General features: G+C 43.8%; 1 protein-coding gene across 1 annotated transcript in view; it reads left to right on the plus strand.

The window, feature by feature from the left end:
* Positions 1-16,643, plus strand: part of PKP4 (plakophilin 4) — a 66,036-nt gene that overhangs the window by 24,476 nt on the left and 24,917 nt on the right. Inside the window, exons 2-4 of the mRNA XM_058809925.1 lie at positions 1,852-2,003; positions 2,849-2,982; positions 13,245-13,357. Coding sequence (XP_058665908.1) covers positions 1,955-2,003; positions 2,849-2,982; positions 13,245-13,357 — 296 coding nt within the window. The 5' untranslated portion in view covers positions 1,852-1,954. The remainder of the gene's footprint in view (positions 1-1,851; positions 2,004-2,848; positions 2,983-13,244; positions 13,358-16,643) is intronic.

Below are 16,643 nucleotides of genomic sequence, written 5' to 3' on the forward strand. Positions count from 1 at the left end.
TCCCTGCGGGAGCTGCCGTGGGTGATGGTGCAGGGCCGAGCCCTGCCCGGGTGCCCGGCTGCGCTGGGGCAGGAGGGAGTGCACGCTCACCGTGGGGCAGGAGGCAGTGCACGCTCACCGTGGGGCAGGAGGGAGTGCATGCTCACCATGGGGCAGGAGGGAACAAATGCTCACCGTGGGGCAGGAGGGAGTGCATGCTCACCATGGGGCAGAAGGCAGGGAACGCTCACCATGGGGCAGGAGGGAGTGCACGCTCACCGTGGGGCAGGAGGGAGTGCACGCTCACCGTGGGGCAGGAGGGAGTGCACGCTCACCGTGGGGCAGGAGGGAGTGCACGCTCACCGTGGGGCAGGAGGGAGTGCACGCTCACCGTGGGGCAGGAGGCAGTGCACGCTCACCGTGGGGCAGGAGGGAGTGCACACTCACCGTGGGGCAGGAGGGAGTGCACGCTCACCGTGGGGCAGGAGGGAGGGAACGCTCACCGTGGGGCAGGAGGGAGTGCATGCTCACCGTGGGGCAGGAGGGAGTGCACGCTCACCGTGGGGCAGGAGGGAGTGCACGCTCACCGTGGGGCAGGAGGGAATGCACGCTCACCGTGGGGCAGGAGGGAGTGCACGCTCACCGTGGGGCAGGAGGGAGGGAACGCTCACCGTGGGGCAGGAGGGAGGGAACGCTCACCGTGGGGCAGGAGGGAGTGCACGCTCACCGTGGGGCAGGAGGCAGTGCACGCTCACCGTGGGGCAGGAGGGAGTGCACGCTCACCGTGGGGCAGGAGGGAGTGCACGCTCACCGTGGGGCAGGAGGGAGTGCTCACTGTGCGCCACAGGGCTTGGCCATGAGGAGGACAGCGTGACGTGGTCCTCACAGTGCCATGTCTGTGTGAGGGGAGACCCGCGTCTGTGGGGAAGGGTGGCCCATGTCTGTGGTGATGGAGACCCACATCTGTGGGGAGAGAAGGCGAGGGGACCACCATGTGTGTGGGGACAGAAGGCGAGGGGAGCACCATGTCTGTGGGGAGGGAAGGTGAGGAGAGCGCCATGTGTGTGGGGAGAAGGCAGTAGAGTGTTGTGGCTCTTGGTGTATCTGGGCTAGCATGTTCAGGTGTCCTTGTGCAGTCCTGACAGCAGAAACTTTTGTGCAGTTTCTTTTGCCTGTTCTAGAAGATAAGTGTGGTGTAGATGTATGGTAAGAACGGGCTGTTCGTACAGGCTCATTTCAGGGTATGTATAGGGCAGCCTCCCTGTGCTTCACCTGCAGGGTGCTGAGGGGGAAAAGTCCTGCCATTCTGAGTTATGCTCCTTCTTCGATGTGTTTGGGAAGCGGCTTTTCTTTCTCCATTTGCAGTGGTGGAAACTGGTGGGTGACCAGGCTTCTGCACCACAGGTTGCCCCCAAGACTGCTCCACTGCCTCTCATCACTCATCTCACCTGAGTTTCTCCAAAAACTCTTTGAATCCCTCAGTGGCTAATGTGAAACTGCACATGAACCCCATGTCACAAGCTCTTCTAGCAGACTGGAACAAAGTGGTTAATAAAGAGCCTGTGCTAGTGCCAGAAGAGCTCATGGGCCTGAGGAGGAGCCATTCCTCTCATAGCCCATATGCTGCTGTACATAGAACAGAAGAAATCCACTTGTTTTTACACCATCACCTCACCTCTCCATTAGCAGCACAGGGCTTTGCCTTTGCCTGGGCTCTGCATTCAGGGTGAGGGAGAAACCTCGCAAGAGGCCAGCAATCCCAGGAGAGATCCCTCCAGGGTCAACTCAAGTCCCCTTTCAACCCTGTCAGAAACGTGCAGCTCTGCAGCACAGCTGTGCACTGATCCTGTGCATTGCCCTGTGCTCATTCAGGTGCTCATGGCTGATACAGCTCCACACGGAGGGGTCTCATGGGTCCGTTCCTGGCCTCAGAGCCCATTTGCAGCCTAAGCATCTCCTCTCCCTTTGATAATGAATGGAATGGGGAAGGAATCTGTTCCTGTTTGTCTGCCTAGGAATATTGGGTGAGTTTGTTCTGAAAATCTAAAATGAAATATGGATTACTTCTAACATTAGACCTCACAAGCATGATTTTCTGAAGAAAATTAAAGCATGGTATCTGCGTAGCAGTTTTGTGAATGCCAGTTACTTGCTGTTTTCAAAGCGTTAAACACACTTTGTAACTATCTCTGTAATATTGGTTAATAGTGACTTTGATAATTGAACAAATTAATTGCTCTTTTCCGTGGATTGGAGTTCTTAGTGTGCTGCCTCTGCAATAACACAGCTTGGGATTATTGGATGCTAATCCTGTCAGTCCTTTCCACACTATCCATAGCCCGGGGCAATTGCTTTAACTTCAGCATTTTAATTTCCTCTTTTGCAAAAAGAGCATTAGAAGCATTGCTCCCATTAAGCTTTTATTACCATAATTAGTCTCTTCCATAGTTTGTTCCTGACAGCAGAGCAGTCTGCTGTTATGTGTCATTCTTCTGTGCCGAAAACTGCATGTGGTAAACTCGTACCAATCCTGGGTGTGCTTAATAGTTAACACTAGTATTTTCCATGCATCTTGAATTGTGCTAGTTTTATTGACCACCACAAAACAGTATTTTTTAAAATAATCTTGAGGCATCATGCAGCGTGCTTGCTCCTGCCTAACCCTTGAGTTATGTAGGTGATTCTGGTCTCCATTTGTGAAAGTGAAACAGTCACACAACGTAGATTGAGTAATGCAAAGTTCTCTGCTAATTTAGTGAAGTTTGGAAAGCTTCTAGAAAAAAATGAATATAATTAATAATCCTTAAAACTTGGATTTTAAACATCACTGGCTGAAAATATAAACTATATTAAAATCTTGTTATTGCAGGCAAAATGCCAGCCCCTGAGCAGAGCCCAATGGTGGAGGAGGGGCTGCCGCAGACAGCACAGGAGGCTTCCACGGGCCCGGGCATGGAACCAGAGACTACTGCCACAACCATTCTAGCTTCTGTAAAGGAACAGGTATCTGCCTCGTTTTCAGCAATCCGTCAGTGCAGAGTGTGTGTGGAGTTAACTGCTGTCTCCTACTGCATTGCTGCAACAACCATGGCTGTGTGTTTCTGTAGCCTGTGACCCAGTGCCGCCATAGTCTATTTCGTGTATCGCTTTTAGAATCTGAATGTAAGGGGCTCAGTTACTGCATTAAACAGAAGCATCATTCTGGTATTCTGTATCCCTTGGAACGTCTGCACTGCTGTTATAAGTCAGACTGGAAATGCTGGTTTAGTGGCAAAGAAAGAGAAAAGCTAGTGTAGATTTGATGCAACATTAGAATCAGTCCTTGTAAGTCCTGCAAAGCCAAGTGTTCAGTGCATAAGTCCTGCGCATACAGATTGGGTATGATTAATTGTACCTTATTTTAAGATGGTCTTTAAACTCTGAGTTTGTTTTCAGTTATCAATACCAAGGCTCTAATACATTTTAAAACTGAAGCACATTTATGGGTGTGTATCTAAAGCGATAATTTCTACAGGAAAAATAAAATTGCATTTGCAATCAAATTCAGCCTTAATTTGTAAAAATCATTCAAAGTGGAAAATATAGCAGTTCTACAAGGAAACACTCCAGCTAAAGTTTTTGTTTTTTTCTTTTTTAAATTTAAGGGACACAAAGAGAGAAGGGATACTTTGGCTTTCATTGTATCATACTGAGAAATAATGATCATCTTTGTTGCCTTTATACACAAACACAAACTGTAACATCTGAACCTCAGAATAAATCTGCTTTGCTGTCTCTGTTTTGTAACTTCCTTGAAGATGAAGCACAACTTGATTCAAGATGGTAGCTCTGAATGCAAACAATATAATAGGTCTTATGTTGTCCCATATCAACATTTTTTTAAAAGGCGAGAATTAGGTTATAGCTTCTTGATATCAACAGTTTTCACACCCATAATACCATATTGTTAAAAATTTCCACAGAATGATGACATTTGAATCCTAATTTTCATGCCTAAATTAATAGTTTCAAAAGTAATTTAAGGTGACAATAGCAACCCTAAAAATTTCTAAGCAGTGTTAAAATTAGTATTTGCATTTGCAGTGTGCAGGATATCACTGCCACAGGCCCTTGCAGTGTGAGAAGTCAGCCAAGAGTTACGCATACCTTCAGTCGCCGCTCTCCAAACAACAGTTTGCCTTGTGCCATCGTAGCCTGTCACAAATGGCTTAGGACTCATTTGCCTGAAGTATGTTGGTGGTGGCTTTAAGGTGGTGCATTTTATGCTGCAGTGTGCAAGTACTGTGCTCATGGTGTGGCCAAGCTGCAGTGGCGGTGTCAGAGCTGGGCTCTGCAGGCGGGGATGCCCTGCCCAGGACAGCTCTGTGCTCCAGCTGTGCTGGATCCTACCAAGGGAGCAGGCAGGGCAGTGCTCTCGGGAACAGCTCCAGACGTGTGTGTGCACTAAAGGCTTTTGTTAGTGTTCCTTTCCCTGCCCAAGCAATGTTTGTATCTTTTTATTAGTTGTAGAGAAAAAATTATAATGGAATATTTCTTTCTTTTGAAAAGGAAGCTAAAACCTCTTTCTCTTTCCATTTATAAAAAGGCTATTAAATACGTTGCTATTACATAACTAAATTCTGATGAAAGCTAAAAAAAATTAAATAGTCATTTATCATCCGTGTTGCACAAAGTTCAGAATTGGAGCCTTACTGTGAAATGTACAGACACATAAAATGAGTGTGAGGGGAGGAAGATGTAAATTGTCCTTCAGTCTTGGAAGTGATAATATGAAAGAATTAAGAGCTGAACTGCTGCTTTCTGGTATTTTTTCTGTTGATAATAATTGAGGACACTGACATGTTCAACACCCTTCCTGTGTGGCAGAAAGCCCAGAACAGAATATTTTCCAGTGAAGTTCTTCACTTTATTAAGCTTGAACAGAAACTGCTACACTGTTTGCTGTTTCCGTTGGTACAGGAATTGCTGCGAGGTGCAGCAGGTCAGCGTTTGTAAAATAGAGCTGCCACACCCTGACACAAGTACTTCAGAAACACTGCAGTGGAAACACAATCCAGAAAAGCCTTTATTGTTATTTGTCAATTGGGCAAGATTTTAACTTAATAAAAACTTTTAAAATTACTACAGTAGTTCTTAGATGGATAAATGTGTTCAATTACTTCAAGCTTTCTGCCATAGGCATGAGACGATAGTTATGATTATATAAAAAGTTGCACTAATTAGCCTTTGAACCCTAAAAGCTGCTTCTAAAAACAGTTCCCATTTGTTTCCAGTTGTTTCCTTTTCCTAGGACCTCTAGTTTAAAGTAACTATTTTACCAAATTGGAGTGTGTAGTCTAAACTCTGATCAGTCTCTTGTTGAGTCAGGTGTCAGACAGCTGGGTCAATCTCATTTGGTCATGTTTTAGGAAAGGAACATTTCAATTCACTCATAGCATTATAAAATAACACAAGCGAAAGAGGTGTAACCTGTGAAGAAATTTAGATCTCAATAGCTTTGTGCTTTTCTAACAAAGCTCAAGATCTACTTTAAAGTGAATATGAGCCCAGGTGGGCAAGAAAGCCAAAGGCACCTGGCCCTTGTCAAAACTTGCGTGGCCATCAGGACTAGGGCAGTGCCCTCCCCTGTGCTGGCACTGCTGAGACATCTCCAGGTCTGGGGGCAGTTATGGGTCCCTCAATATAAGGAAGACATTGAGGGGCTGGAGTGTGTCCAGGGAAGGGAATAGGGCTGCAGAATCCCTGAGGGAGCCGGGCCGGGGCTGCAGAATCCCTGAGGGACCCTGAGGGGCTGCAGAATCCCTGAGGGAGCCGGGCCGGGGCTGCAGAATCCCTGAGGGAGCCGGGCAGGAGCTGCAGAATCCCTGAGGGAGCCGGGCCGGGGCTGCAGAATCCCTGAGGGAGCCGGGCAGGGGCTGCAGAATCCCTGAGGGAGCCGGGCAGGGGCTGCAGAATCCCTGAGGGAGCCGGGCCGGGGCTGCAGAATCCCTGAGGGAGCCGGGCAGGGGCTGCAGAATCCCTGAGGGAGCCGGGCAGGGGCTGCAGAATCCCTGAGGGAGCCGGGCAGGGGCTGCAGAATCCCTGAGGGAGCCGGGCCGGGGCTGCAGAATCCCTGAGGGAGCCGGGCAGGGGCTGCAGAATCCCTGAGGGAGCCGGGCCGGGGCTGCAGAATCCCTGAGGGAGCCGGGCCGGGGCTGCAGAATCCCTGAGGGAGCCGGGCAGGGGCTGCAGAATCCCTGAGGGAGCCGGGCAGGGCTCACCTGGAGCACAGGAGGATCCCCAGGGATCTTTTCCCTCTCTGGAATTCCCTGCCAGGAGGGCACAGCCGGGGGGTCGGGCTCTGCTCGCAGGGAACAGGGACAGGAGCAGAGGGAACGGCCTCAGGCTGGCCCAGGGCAGCTCAGGGGGGCACAGCAGGAATTTCCCCATGGAAAGGGGGCTCAGGGACTGGAGCTGCCCAGGGAGGTTTGCAGTGCCCATCCCTGGGGGTGCCCCAGCAATTCTGGAGGTGGCACTCAGGGCTGGGCACAGGGTGGGCATGGGCACAGCTGGGACTGCATGGGCTGGGAGGGCTTTTACAACCTCAGGGATTCTGTGATTCTAATAGAGGAGTTCCTTTTAGAATGCATGAGAATCCCAAGACTAATTGTAATGAAGCTGCAACATATTTTCATATTTTTGTCTTTAAGTAAATTTGATGATGGATTTTGAGTGTTTTGGGTTTTTTGTTGTTCGTTTTTTATTTTTTTTGTTTGGGGAGGGGAGTGTTTACTATGGGTTTGTTTTAGAGGAGGGCTGAGATTTTTTTTTTTTTTTTCCCCTAAAACATTAATTTCCCTTCTAAAATGTTACAAGGCTTCCATACTGTCATGGGTAGAAGTGTCTTAGGAATTGCAGAAACAAGTTTTAAATAAAAGTAAAACATGTCTATGCTTCTGAATCCTGGGGAATCCTGAACCTGCATAGATGTTTAGTTGAGTTCTGTAGGGAATCTCTTATTCAAGTTAAAAGTAAGTTGAGTATTTTCACACTAAAATAACAATTTATTAGAAATTGTAGGGGCAGGATGGTATTTTGGGGAATGTAAGGCAGCTAATTGCCAACTGCTCCTTGTAGGTTTGTGAAATCATTGCTATTTTCTGTGTTCAAGCTGGATTTGGAATGAACTGCTGCTGAATTGACAAGATTAAATGGGATCATTTGGAATTGTGGATTTCATGCTTAGCACATTATTTTTCAGTGGCTGGGCTGAGAAAAGGTCTTGCAGGAAACACTACTCATCAATGCAGTTTTCAAAAGTAACTGGAATATGCTGATTTTAATGTCTTTGCTAAGACAGAAGCACTTGCAGCAGTGGCTGTTTTTTTAGTTTGTTCTTTGGTCTAGCTGTTTGTGACACTTAGAGATGGGCAACTTTTCACCATGTCTTTAGTAAATAGGTGACAGAGTAAGAACGACTGCATATGCTTTCAGATGAAAAATACTTGGGTTTCTCTACATGTTTTTCTAGAAGTGTTGTTTGTTCAGGACTTCAGCAAAATCTTTTCCTTTTGTGTAAGTGCATTGAACTGTCTCATATAAATAGAGAATGTGCACCTTCCTTTTTTCTTCATTATTAAGTACAAATTTTTACATTATTTTTGAGATGCTTTTTATAGGGTCTGGGAGCAGGGAGCAAACCTCTATGTTTTTCAAATGGAAATGGAAGGAAGAATGCATTCTGCCAATTTTTTATTGCATGTTAAAACATCTTTTTGGCTGAGAACTATTGATATTAAGTCTTGGAGATTTCTTTACAGTTCAGATATGTAGTGCTGTACATTCAGTAGTCTGTGTAGCCATGTCACTTCATGGAGATACCTGAAAAGAGACTTACTAAATGAGCTTCCAGTAATTGGGCACAAACTTTGAAATTCTGATTTGCATGCATCTAGTGATCAGTTAGGTGATAAATGTGTGGCAGTTCTGAATTGAAGGCAGTACTTTTTGTTGAATGGACTCCCAAGTTTGGCATAAGTGAAACAAAAATCTTGGTCAACATTTTGTGAATGGCTGGAAGAACTGGGGTTTTCTTCCAACTCTCTTAGTGTTGTGTTCAATTGCATAGGTCACTCTTACCTACTTAATCCTAGAACTTTGAGGTTTAGAGTTTGTGCTGTTTACCAGCATTTTAGTTTCAGTGAGTCAAATCTGAGATGTCAGCTTCCTGAAGGTCTTACTCTAGAATAAATTTAATGCCACTGCTGTCTCAGGTAAAATAGCTAGCTCATTTCCTTAATCAAAATTCTCTGTACTCCTTTATCCATTTGATGATCCAAAAGTTAATTTTCCTCTCTCCTTTGTACTGTTAGGCTTCAGAGGAGAAACTCCCCTTAAAAAAGAGCATTTCTGGAGCTGTGGGGGGCTCTGACACATGCTGGAGTACTGACACCTTGTGTAGCACACTTGGTTAGATTGCCAGCCTCTCTGCTCCGCAGCGACTGAGCCCGGTGCCCAGCTGGCAGAGCAGCACCCTGGCTCAGCGCTGCCTGGGGCTGCCCGATGCTGCCACAGAGCTTCCAGAGAGGATGTGCCAGAGGCAGCCCGGGAATGCCTCCAGTGCCTTTCTTCCCTCCTGCCACTGGCAACAGTAAGCTTTTGATAAAATGCTAAAATTTTGATCTCTCATCAGCTAGAGCAGCACTAAACTGTTGTACCAGACTAGTGAACAATGCATGCATAAAAGTATTAAGGGCTTTAATGGTCTGCTGCTGTTGAATGCAGAGTAAGTGTGATCAGCCAGTAATTGTAGCTGTGTCATCTCACATCCTGTAGTCTGTGATTCTCTCTACGCTGTCCAATTTTTTATCTTTTGTCTTCTGTTTTGGAAGATACTGAGATACTGAAAGCATGCAAATGCAGTTGTGTGTGTGAGTAAACTTAGTTTTTACAGAAAATATTAAGGTTGCTCTAATATGGTTAGTTAGAAGTATAGGCTTTTTCTGCAATACATTCTGGTTGAGAATTTAAATATTGGGTCACTACAGTATGACATCCATTTTGGAAAATACAGTATTCAGTGTGGGTTTAAGTAGTCAGTTGCTTGATCTAGCTCTGAATTATGGTAGGTAGGAACAGAGAAATTTGCAGAGATGAGTGCAAGAGGTTAATATAAAGGAAGGTATAAATCAGCTTCTGTTTTGTTTGTCCTCTTCTTTGTTCCACATTTGTATCATGAAAAGATCCAAAATATAATAGCCTTTTCTGTAGCACTCTGTGAACTTTCACAGGTGATGGAAGTTGTGCAGCTCTGCACTGTGTTTACAGTTGAGTAGGAAATAGTAAACACAAGGTAAAAATATTCTTCTCAAATGCAGGCTAGGCTTTCTTAGATGAGTAACTTGAGCTATTGAAAGAGGCTCAGCTCAATTGTTCAACAGACAACACTTTTGTGATTAGAAAACATTTCATAGTTCAGCTTACAATTACCTTCATAATGTTTTGTAGGCAGTGACATTTGGCATTTGAAGCAAGGTAGCATATCCCAGTGTTACTGCAACTGGGAGTGCCAGCCCACCCTAGCTCAGTCTCCTGCTACAGCAGCCACTGAGAGCTGCCCAAGTCAAGAAGCTGCAAGAGATGCCTTTGTTTATTGCAGGCATTGTCTCCCTCTGATGTCCAGCTGCCCAGTCTGGGTCTGGCTAGCCAGGCATGAACCATTCAAAAGGGATCTGTGACTTCTCTTCATTGCTTGTGCAATTGCTACTGATTCTTGCAGAGCTGTCAGTAGAAAACCTTTCGCTAGCCACCTGGACCACTGTTTGTTTAAAATTGTTTTTCCAGAGGTCCTCAAATCACAACAGGGTGGGAAGGAAGTAATTTTTATTTTTCAGTGTGGTGAATGTAGATTCCTTATTCTCATCTATGTTACTGAGGGATAAAAGTTCCCTGTTAACATAAATGAAAAAGGTGAATCTATAACATGTATCATGATAGCATGCAGATAGAAGGCACAGAATTGCCCCCAAACCCTCTTTCATTATCCAATGCCTGTAACAGGAGAATGGCAGTCTTCATGGTCAGTTGTGCTAACAGCATTCCCATCACTTACTTGTTTTCAAATGTTTGCTGGCAAGAGGCCAGCACAGTGGTGGTTGCTGTCCCTTGCCCTGGAGCCAGCAGCCTCTCAGAGACACTGAGCTTTTACATAGGAAGACGATTCAGCTGCTGAGATGGGTGTAGCTGGCCTTGCCTTGCAGTGAAATGTCATCCCAAGTGAGATTCCTGCTGGGCAGAGCTCACCAAGGAAGAGCAGTTGGTCACCGGGAGTGAACGCTACAACAACACCAGCACAGGGTTTGGCCCTCCTCTGAAGAAAGCTGCAGCCTCCAAAAGGAGATTAGACAGCTCTATAATGTTGTGGGCTCTGGTTTTCACTCACGCAGCCTGTCTGCCTTCAGTTGGTACAGCTGCTTTCCAAAGCGAGCTGCTTTCTTGCCCCATGTGTGTGCGCTTCCTGATCCGGAGCTGAAATTGTGCTTAAGGCTTTTATTGTAGTTTCCCATTAAGAATTATGACCTGTGGCTTTGCAGTGGAATTTTAGGTTATGAACATAAAACCTGCAGTTTGTTAAGGTGATTAAGTAGTTGCTGCTAAAGAGGTTTATAGAATTACAGGTTGCTTTTTTCCCCCCTCAATGTTTGTTTGAATAATTTTGAATAAAAGTAGTTCTGGCTGAGCCAGTGTAGTGTGTCTAAGAAGGTTTGTTTGCTCCTTGGGATGCAGTATGGCAGTGTGTTCTGTTATTTTATGTCTGATTTTACTATCTGCTTGCCACATAGATGTTCTGCTGCAAATGCTGATAAGCTTTTTAAGAGTTGTATTTGAGTCCTGCAATGCCATTTTGTCAGTAGCCAGTGCCGTAGGAGTCAGTGTGTTGTGATTGGTGCCCAGGGGCAGAGCTCTGTGCAGGGAGCATCCTGTTCAAGAAGTGAGCTCTCCCAGTGCTCCCAGAGAACCTGGAGAGAGAAACAAATTCCAATAGATTCCTGCCAGAACTGGTGTGCTGCCTGATAGATACCCATTGTGGGGGTATGTCCAGTGTGCACTCAGAGTGGTATAAAATTTCATTATAAGGAGACATAAACTAGAAAGGTGATTAATTTAGAGCTGGTTAGGAATTAATTTTCTATAATAATAATATGATTTAAGGTAAAAGAAAAAAGTTTTAAAGCATGAGGTATTCCAGCTGTAAAAAGATGGTAGCTCTAAAACTATCCATCTTGTGTATTTATGCAGGTATTTAAGACAAGCACCTGCTGCAGATCTCAAATTTAAGAAGGTGCATACACAAATCAGCACTCATGGTTTCAAAGTTTGTAAACTGCTGCTTCATTGGACTCCCAGGCTGGGCATGCCAGAATATAACCAGACTAGAAAATAGAGCTGGATTTTTTTTTTCTTGCTATACTCGCACTTGCAAAAGCACATTGGATCTTCCTAAGCATCAGCGTGATTTAAAACTGGCAGGTGAATTGCAGGCCTTTTACCCCTCTGCTGTTCAGTGCACTGTGCAGTTTGTGGCTTTCTGGTCACCGCCAAGATAAGGTGAGGAGCAATGTAAATAGACAGCTGATGGTGTTGTTCCCAACTCAGCAGTGCAAGTGTCTCTGAAGTAGCCAAATGGGGCTTGGTGGCTTTTTCTCCTCATCTTTTTCTGATAGAATACAAGCGAGTTTTGGTTTTAAATGTAGTTCAAATATTGCTGTGTTGTCCACTTACATCATTCAGCTCTTCTACTCTCAAGAAGAATAGAAGTATAGTTCTTCTGTTTTAACTGCCTTTGAATGTTGTAGTGGGGGGGGGGGGGAAAGGGATTTTTATTAAATGGGTGATTTATTACTTGAAACGTTATACAGCAAAATGTTTTCTAGAATAATGTGTTCATTAATGCCTCTATCTGTAATGGAAAGGGAAATTAATAGCGATTGGTTGAATGGAAGCAATTAATGGCTAGCATGTTTAATTTTATTCATCTAATTAAAAGATCAGTAAATAACAACAGGTTCAGATTTGCAGTTTGCATCCATGACATTGCTGTCTAAATATTGGTTTAATAGTGAGGAACAGGAAACATGTCCTGGATGCAAACCCACTTTTTCTGGCCAAAATTGGGGATGTTAAGGTGTTTATTCAGTTTGGTTAAGGAGTTATCAGGAATGTGCGGACGTGTCCATAATTGCATGTATCCTCTGGAAGGGCAGGAGTGGAGAGTGGCTGGTGAAAGGGAAGTGGTTCCACCCCATTCCATGGGGTGTGAAGGAGCAGTTTGCAGGAGCTGATATCCCTGGCTCCGAACAGCTGCTGGGCAGAACCATAACGAGTCACTCACGGGAGAATCCCCATCAGGCATTTGGGCTTTCACATCAAATGAGTGCTCTGTGCTGCATTGACCTCTCTATAAGACTTGCTTGGTGCTTCATCTGATTACTAAATATTGGTGTTCGTCTATTTTTAGATGTTTTATCTAAACTTCAGAGGGTTTACAGTATCAGTTTGAAAAATAATGCAATTGCTCAATAGAACCCTTTTCTCTGGTCAATAAAAGATGACTGAGGAGAAAAACGCCCTCAATATCCTTTGATGTGACATAGTCTGGATTTCAGAGAGCTTCAGAAAATGGTTCCAGATTTCAGTTACACCCGTCCTGTGCAGCACTGGTATTTCCACATCACCCTTGCAGTGTTGCATTCCAAAAGCCTCTTAAAAAGGCTGAAGAAGTTTGGTACCCTTGACCAAGAAATATAGAAAAGCTGAACTCAGAAAAGGTGAAATAGCACATCTCTCTACACTCAGCCAGTTTGAAGTTATAAATCTTCAGGTTTCCAACTACAGTCAGAATGTAGGATAACTTAGGGTTTGAAGGCTTGTGATTGGAAAGGTTAGGATATTTTCTGGTTTCCTTGTTTATAGATTAAGTTGAAGACTGACTTTATAGGCACTGTTTTTTGTTAGACTGTGGTAATGTAAGAAGACACAAAAAATTTAATTGTAGGAGTAATAAAACCCAAGAATGCTTAAACATGTTTTTCTTTCTGTAACAGGTGATAAATCAATATTTGCATGAATCACTGATTTAAAGACCCATTTAATTTCCACTTTTGTAGTTTATTCACCTAAGAAAGAGTCAAAACACACAACTGTGATGAATCAGTGATTGTTTCGCAGTTAATCCACACCCATTTTTTAACATCAAGAATGCTTTTCTTTTTATTTTGAAATTTCAGGAGCTTCAATTTCAAAGACTTACCAGAGAACTGGAAGTGGAAAGGCAAATTGTGGCTAATCAGCTAGAGAGATGTAGGCTTGGAGCAGAGTCACCAAGTATCGCCAGCACAAGGTACAGGTCCTGATGACTTTACTTTCATTTGTCCCAGGAATTAAAGGCTTTTTAGTGGTGCTTATGTCCTCTATACATATATTTTCACTGATAGCTATTCGCCTCTATTAATATCTGAAGGATTGAAAAAATGCAGATTTGCTGTAAAGAGTTATGGGACAGTTTCAAGAGGCCTCTGTAAGGATTACAGTGTATTCCAGACGCTTTCTGAATTCACACCTGGAGAATTAGTGGTTTCCAGGGTCACCTGGAAACAGCCAGCAATCCCAGGACTACCTGTTTTTGGTGGCAGTGCTGGTTAATTTGTTTTGGGGGGGAGCATAGGATTGCTTAGGTTCCTGGTACGGGGGCTGGCAGAGTGGGTAGAAGAATCAGTTATATTGGTGAATTCAAGAAGATAGCTGTTAGAAAAGTTAAAGACTTGAAAATTACCTCACTTACTTAAAATATTTGTGAAAATGTCTGCTTACCTGTCTCAACAAGAAAAGCAAAATACTAGGTTTTGTGGTTTCCAGTGGCTTGTAAGGGGTAATATAAGTTTATGGAGTTTAGTGCATGGCATTTATTAGAGAAATCCCCTATAGTAAGAATTTAGAGTTACACTAAGTTTTCCATATAGCGCATGTAGTTGTAACTGTGTTGTTGGTGTAGGTACCCAAAATGGAAGCTAAAGGCCAAGCAAAGCAGCCCAGGCAGTGTGCAGGGGCACGGGAGTGTGGCTGGCAGCGCCGTGGGCAGCGTGCCAGGAGCAGCCCTTTGCTGCTGCCGCCTCACAGCACAGATGTATTCCAACCGGGGGGCGTACCACGCAGGGAGCTGAAATACTGCACAAATATGTGTCAAGTACATACATTTTTAACACAATTATATTTTTAGCTTTTTACAGCTTTTCACCATTTTATAAATATTTAATAAATAGCACTTAATTTTTTCATCTGTTGCCTTTTTTTGATGACAGCAGCAGTATAGCCAAGCAGGAAGGTAGGCGATGGAAATCACTGCTTTTCTCTCAAGTGGTGCTGTTTAAATCAGAAATACTTTTCACCTTACGAAGTACTTGCAGGGATAATAAGCTTAAACTGTTTCATGTCATGCAAAACCTGCAAGAGATGCACTGGGAATTGACCTCTCCAATCTAGGAACTGAAGATCATAATTGTGTTTACATAATTTTTTAAAAAGTAGCACACTGCTTAACAAAATGAGAAATCTTAAGAAATCTGCAATTTCCCTAAGTGTCAGTGTTGTTTCTGAAGGCCTGTTGTGCTGTGCACAGGTGTGGGCTGAGACCTGTCTGGGACCTCCACCAGCCCCTTCTGCCTTAGCAGACTGGCAGAGCCGCTTCACTGAGAGAGATGCTGGCCCCTGTTCTAACCTGGAAATTCAGAGCTGGAAAGTGTTTGCAAGCTACCACATGAAAATGTAAAGCAGTGCTGGTGATCCTTAGTGTGTTTTGTTTCTAAATGTTTTCATGCAAAACCTTTTCCATTTATTGTATTTTTACTTTTTCCAGATTTGCAGCCGGTTCAATTTTGTATCTAAGATTGCTTTGAACTAAAGCAGTGAAATGGCAAGGAAAAGGTGTGAAATTAAGAAAGGGGCAAAACCAACAAACAAACAACAAAAAATCAAATTAGTCAAAACCTCAAACAAAAAAACCCAAACAAAGCAATACAAATCCTTAAAAATACAAGTGAGGAAAAACATCAAAAGGGTAAAAAAAAAAAAAAAGGCATAAATGGATTTCAGCACATTTTGTATGCATTCTCCATCTCCAGTTACCAAATATTTGTGTGACTGTCATATTTGTCTCTATCTTCTCTAATTGTAAACTGAACGTCATACCAAGCTGTTATGATATTTCTGATAGAGGACAATTTCTGCATTTCTACTCTACTAACCTAATTCTTTTTCAAGGATAGTAGTGGGCTAAATTAACGTTTTCCACAGTTCATTTTGCCACATGTGGGCTCTCTTTGGATCTGTTACATGCTGCTGCCAGGAAGAGACAGCATTGTGACTAATTCCAGCAACAGCTCAGCAAGGGCCCTGCAGTGTGTCACCACAGAGGCTTTTAAACACCAGGACGAAGTGCACTGGAGTTACTGCTCAAAACTGACAGATTTGCTGCTTTCTAAATATTGCTTCTGCTAGGTGACAAAATCAGGTGCTGATATCAGTAGGTGATGTATGCTAGACTTGTTCCAAAATCATTTAATAAGAGTCAAGTTAAATGCTTAAGCAGTTGAAGTGTCAATGAAGCAGCTTTCCTCCTGTGACCCATGGTCAGAGCAGCCTTTTTCATTCCTACGTTCTGTACCTGTAGAGGAAATTCAGGTAGTCAGGTATGCTGGGCAGGGATGTGCTCTGGGTTACAACCTTGTGTGTGTGACAATAAAGCATATGTGTGTATTCAGCATATGTGTGCATTACCATTGCCAGCAACACAGAGCCATGTTGCCCCAGTGTAAGGAATTGAGTTTCCAAAAAGTCTCAAGAGCAGAGCAAAAGGGCAAGAGTGGAAAACTTGGCATTCAGGTAGCATGAGAATTCTGGGGCCAGAGGTTGACTTTCAGATGCCTGTAGTCTGCATTGGAATTCTCCTTTTACTTGAAGTCTCATTGTAACTCTAGTTGTGTTTGTGCTAGCATGTGTCTTTAGCACTGTTTTGTACGAATATTTTGTTTCCAAAAAGGTTCCTAAATGGTTGTTTCGTTTTGCAAAAGAAGTATCTCATGCTGTTCATGTGGCCGAGCTAGTTTTTTGTAATCGGTAGCTGTAGTAGAAAGAAGTAAAATTAAAGGTCATTTAGAAATTGCTACATCTTACCCAAAATCACAGTCTCATGCTGATATTTAGACACAATCAAATGTGATGGACTTGCCTGTTTTTCCTTTGAAAAGCTTTTCATTTGGAAAACAGTAGCTTGTAATCACTGCGAAAATGATGTATTATTCAAAGTTTGATATTTTATATTTAGAGTGAGGAAATACATTTTCCCATAAAAATATTTAGACTAATGTTAGTAACACATGAATGAATTCTGCATTTGCCTGCATCAGTACTACTGTGAGCACAGGAAAGCACATGTCTCAGTGGAAGGACAAAAGGGTGAAGATAGTTTGATAAAAAAATCAGTACTGGAAAAATGCAGGAGAAGGTTTGGTTTTACACTGATATCAGACACCTGCTTGGTCTGTGCAGTAGTTGGTTCTGAAGGCATCTTGCTAACCTGGACAGTGTGGCATCTGTCACCTCCTCACTCTCAGAGCTGTAGCTGTGTGTGT

This window comes from Ammospiza caudacuta, chromosome 8, assembly GCF_027887145.1.
Source record: "Ammospiza caudacuta isolate bAmmCau1 chromosome 8, bAmmCau1.pri, whole genome shotgun sequence".
Lineage (NCBI taxonomy): Eukaryota > Metazoa > Chordata > Aves > Passeriformes > Passerellidae > Ammospiza > Ammospiza caudacuta.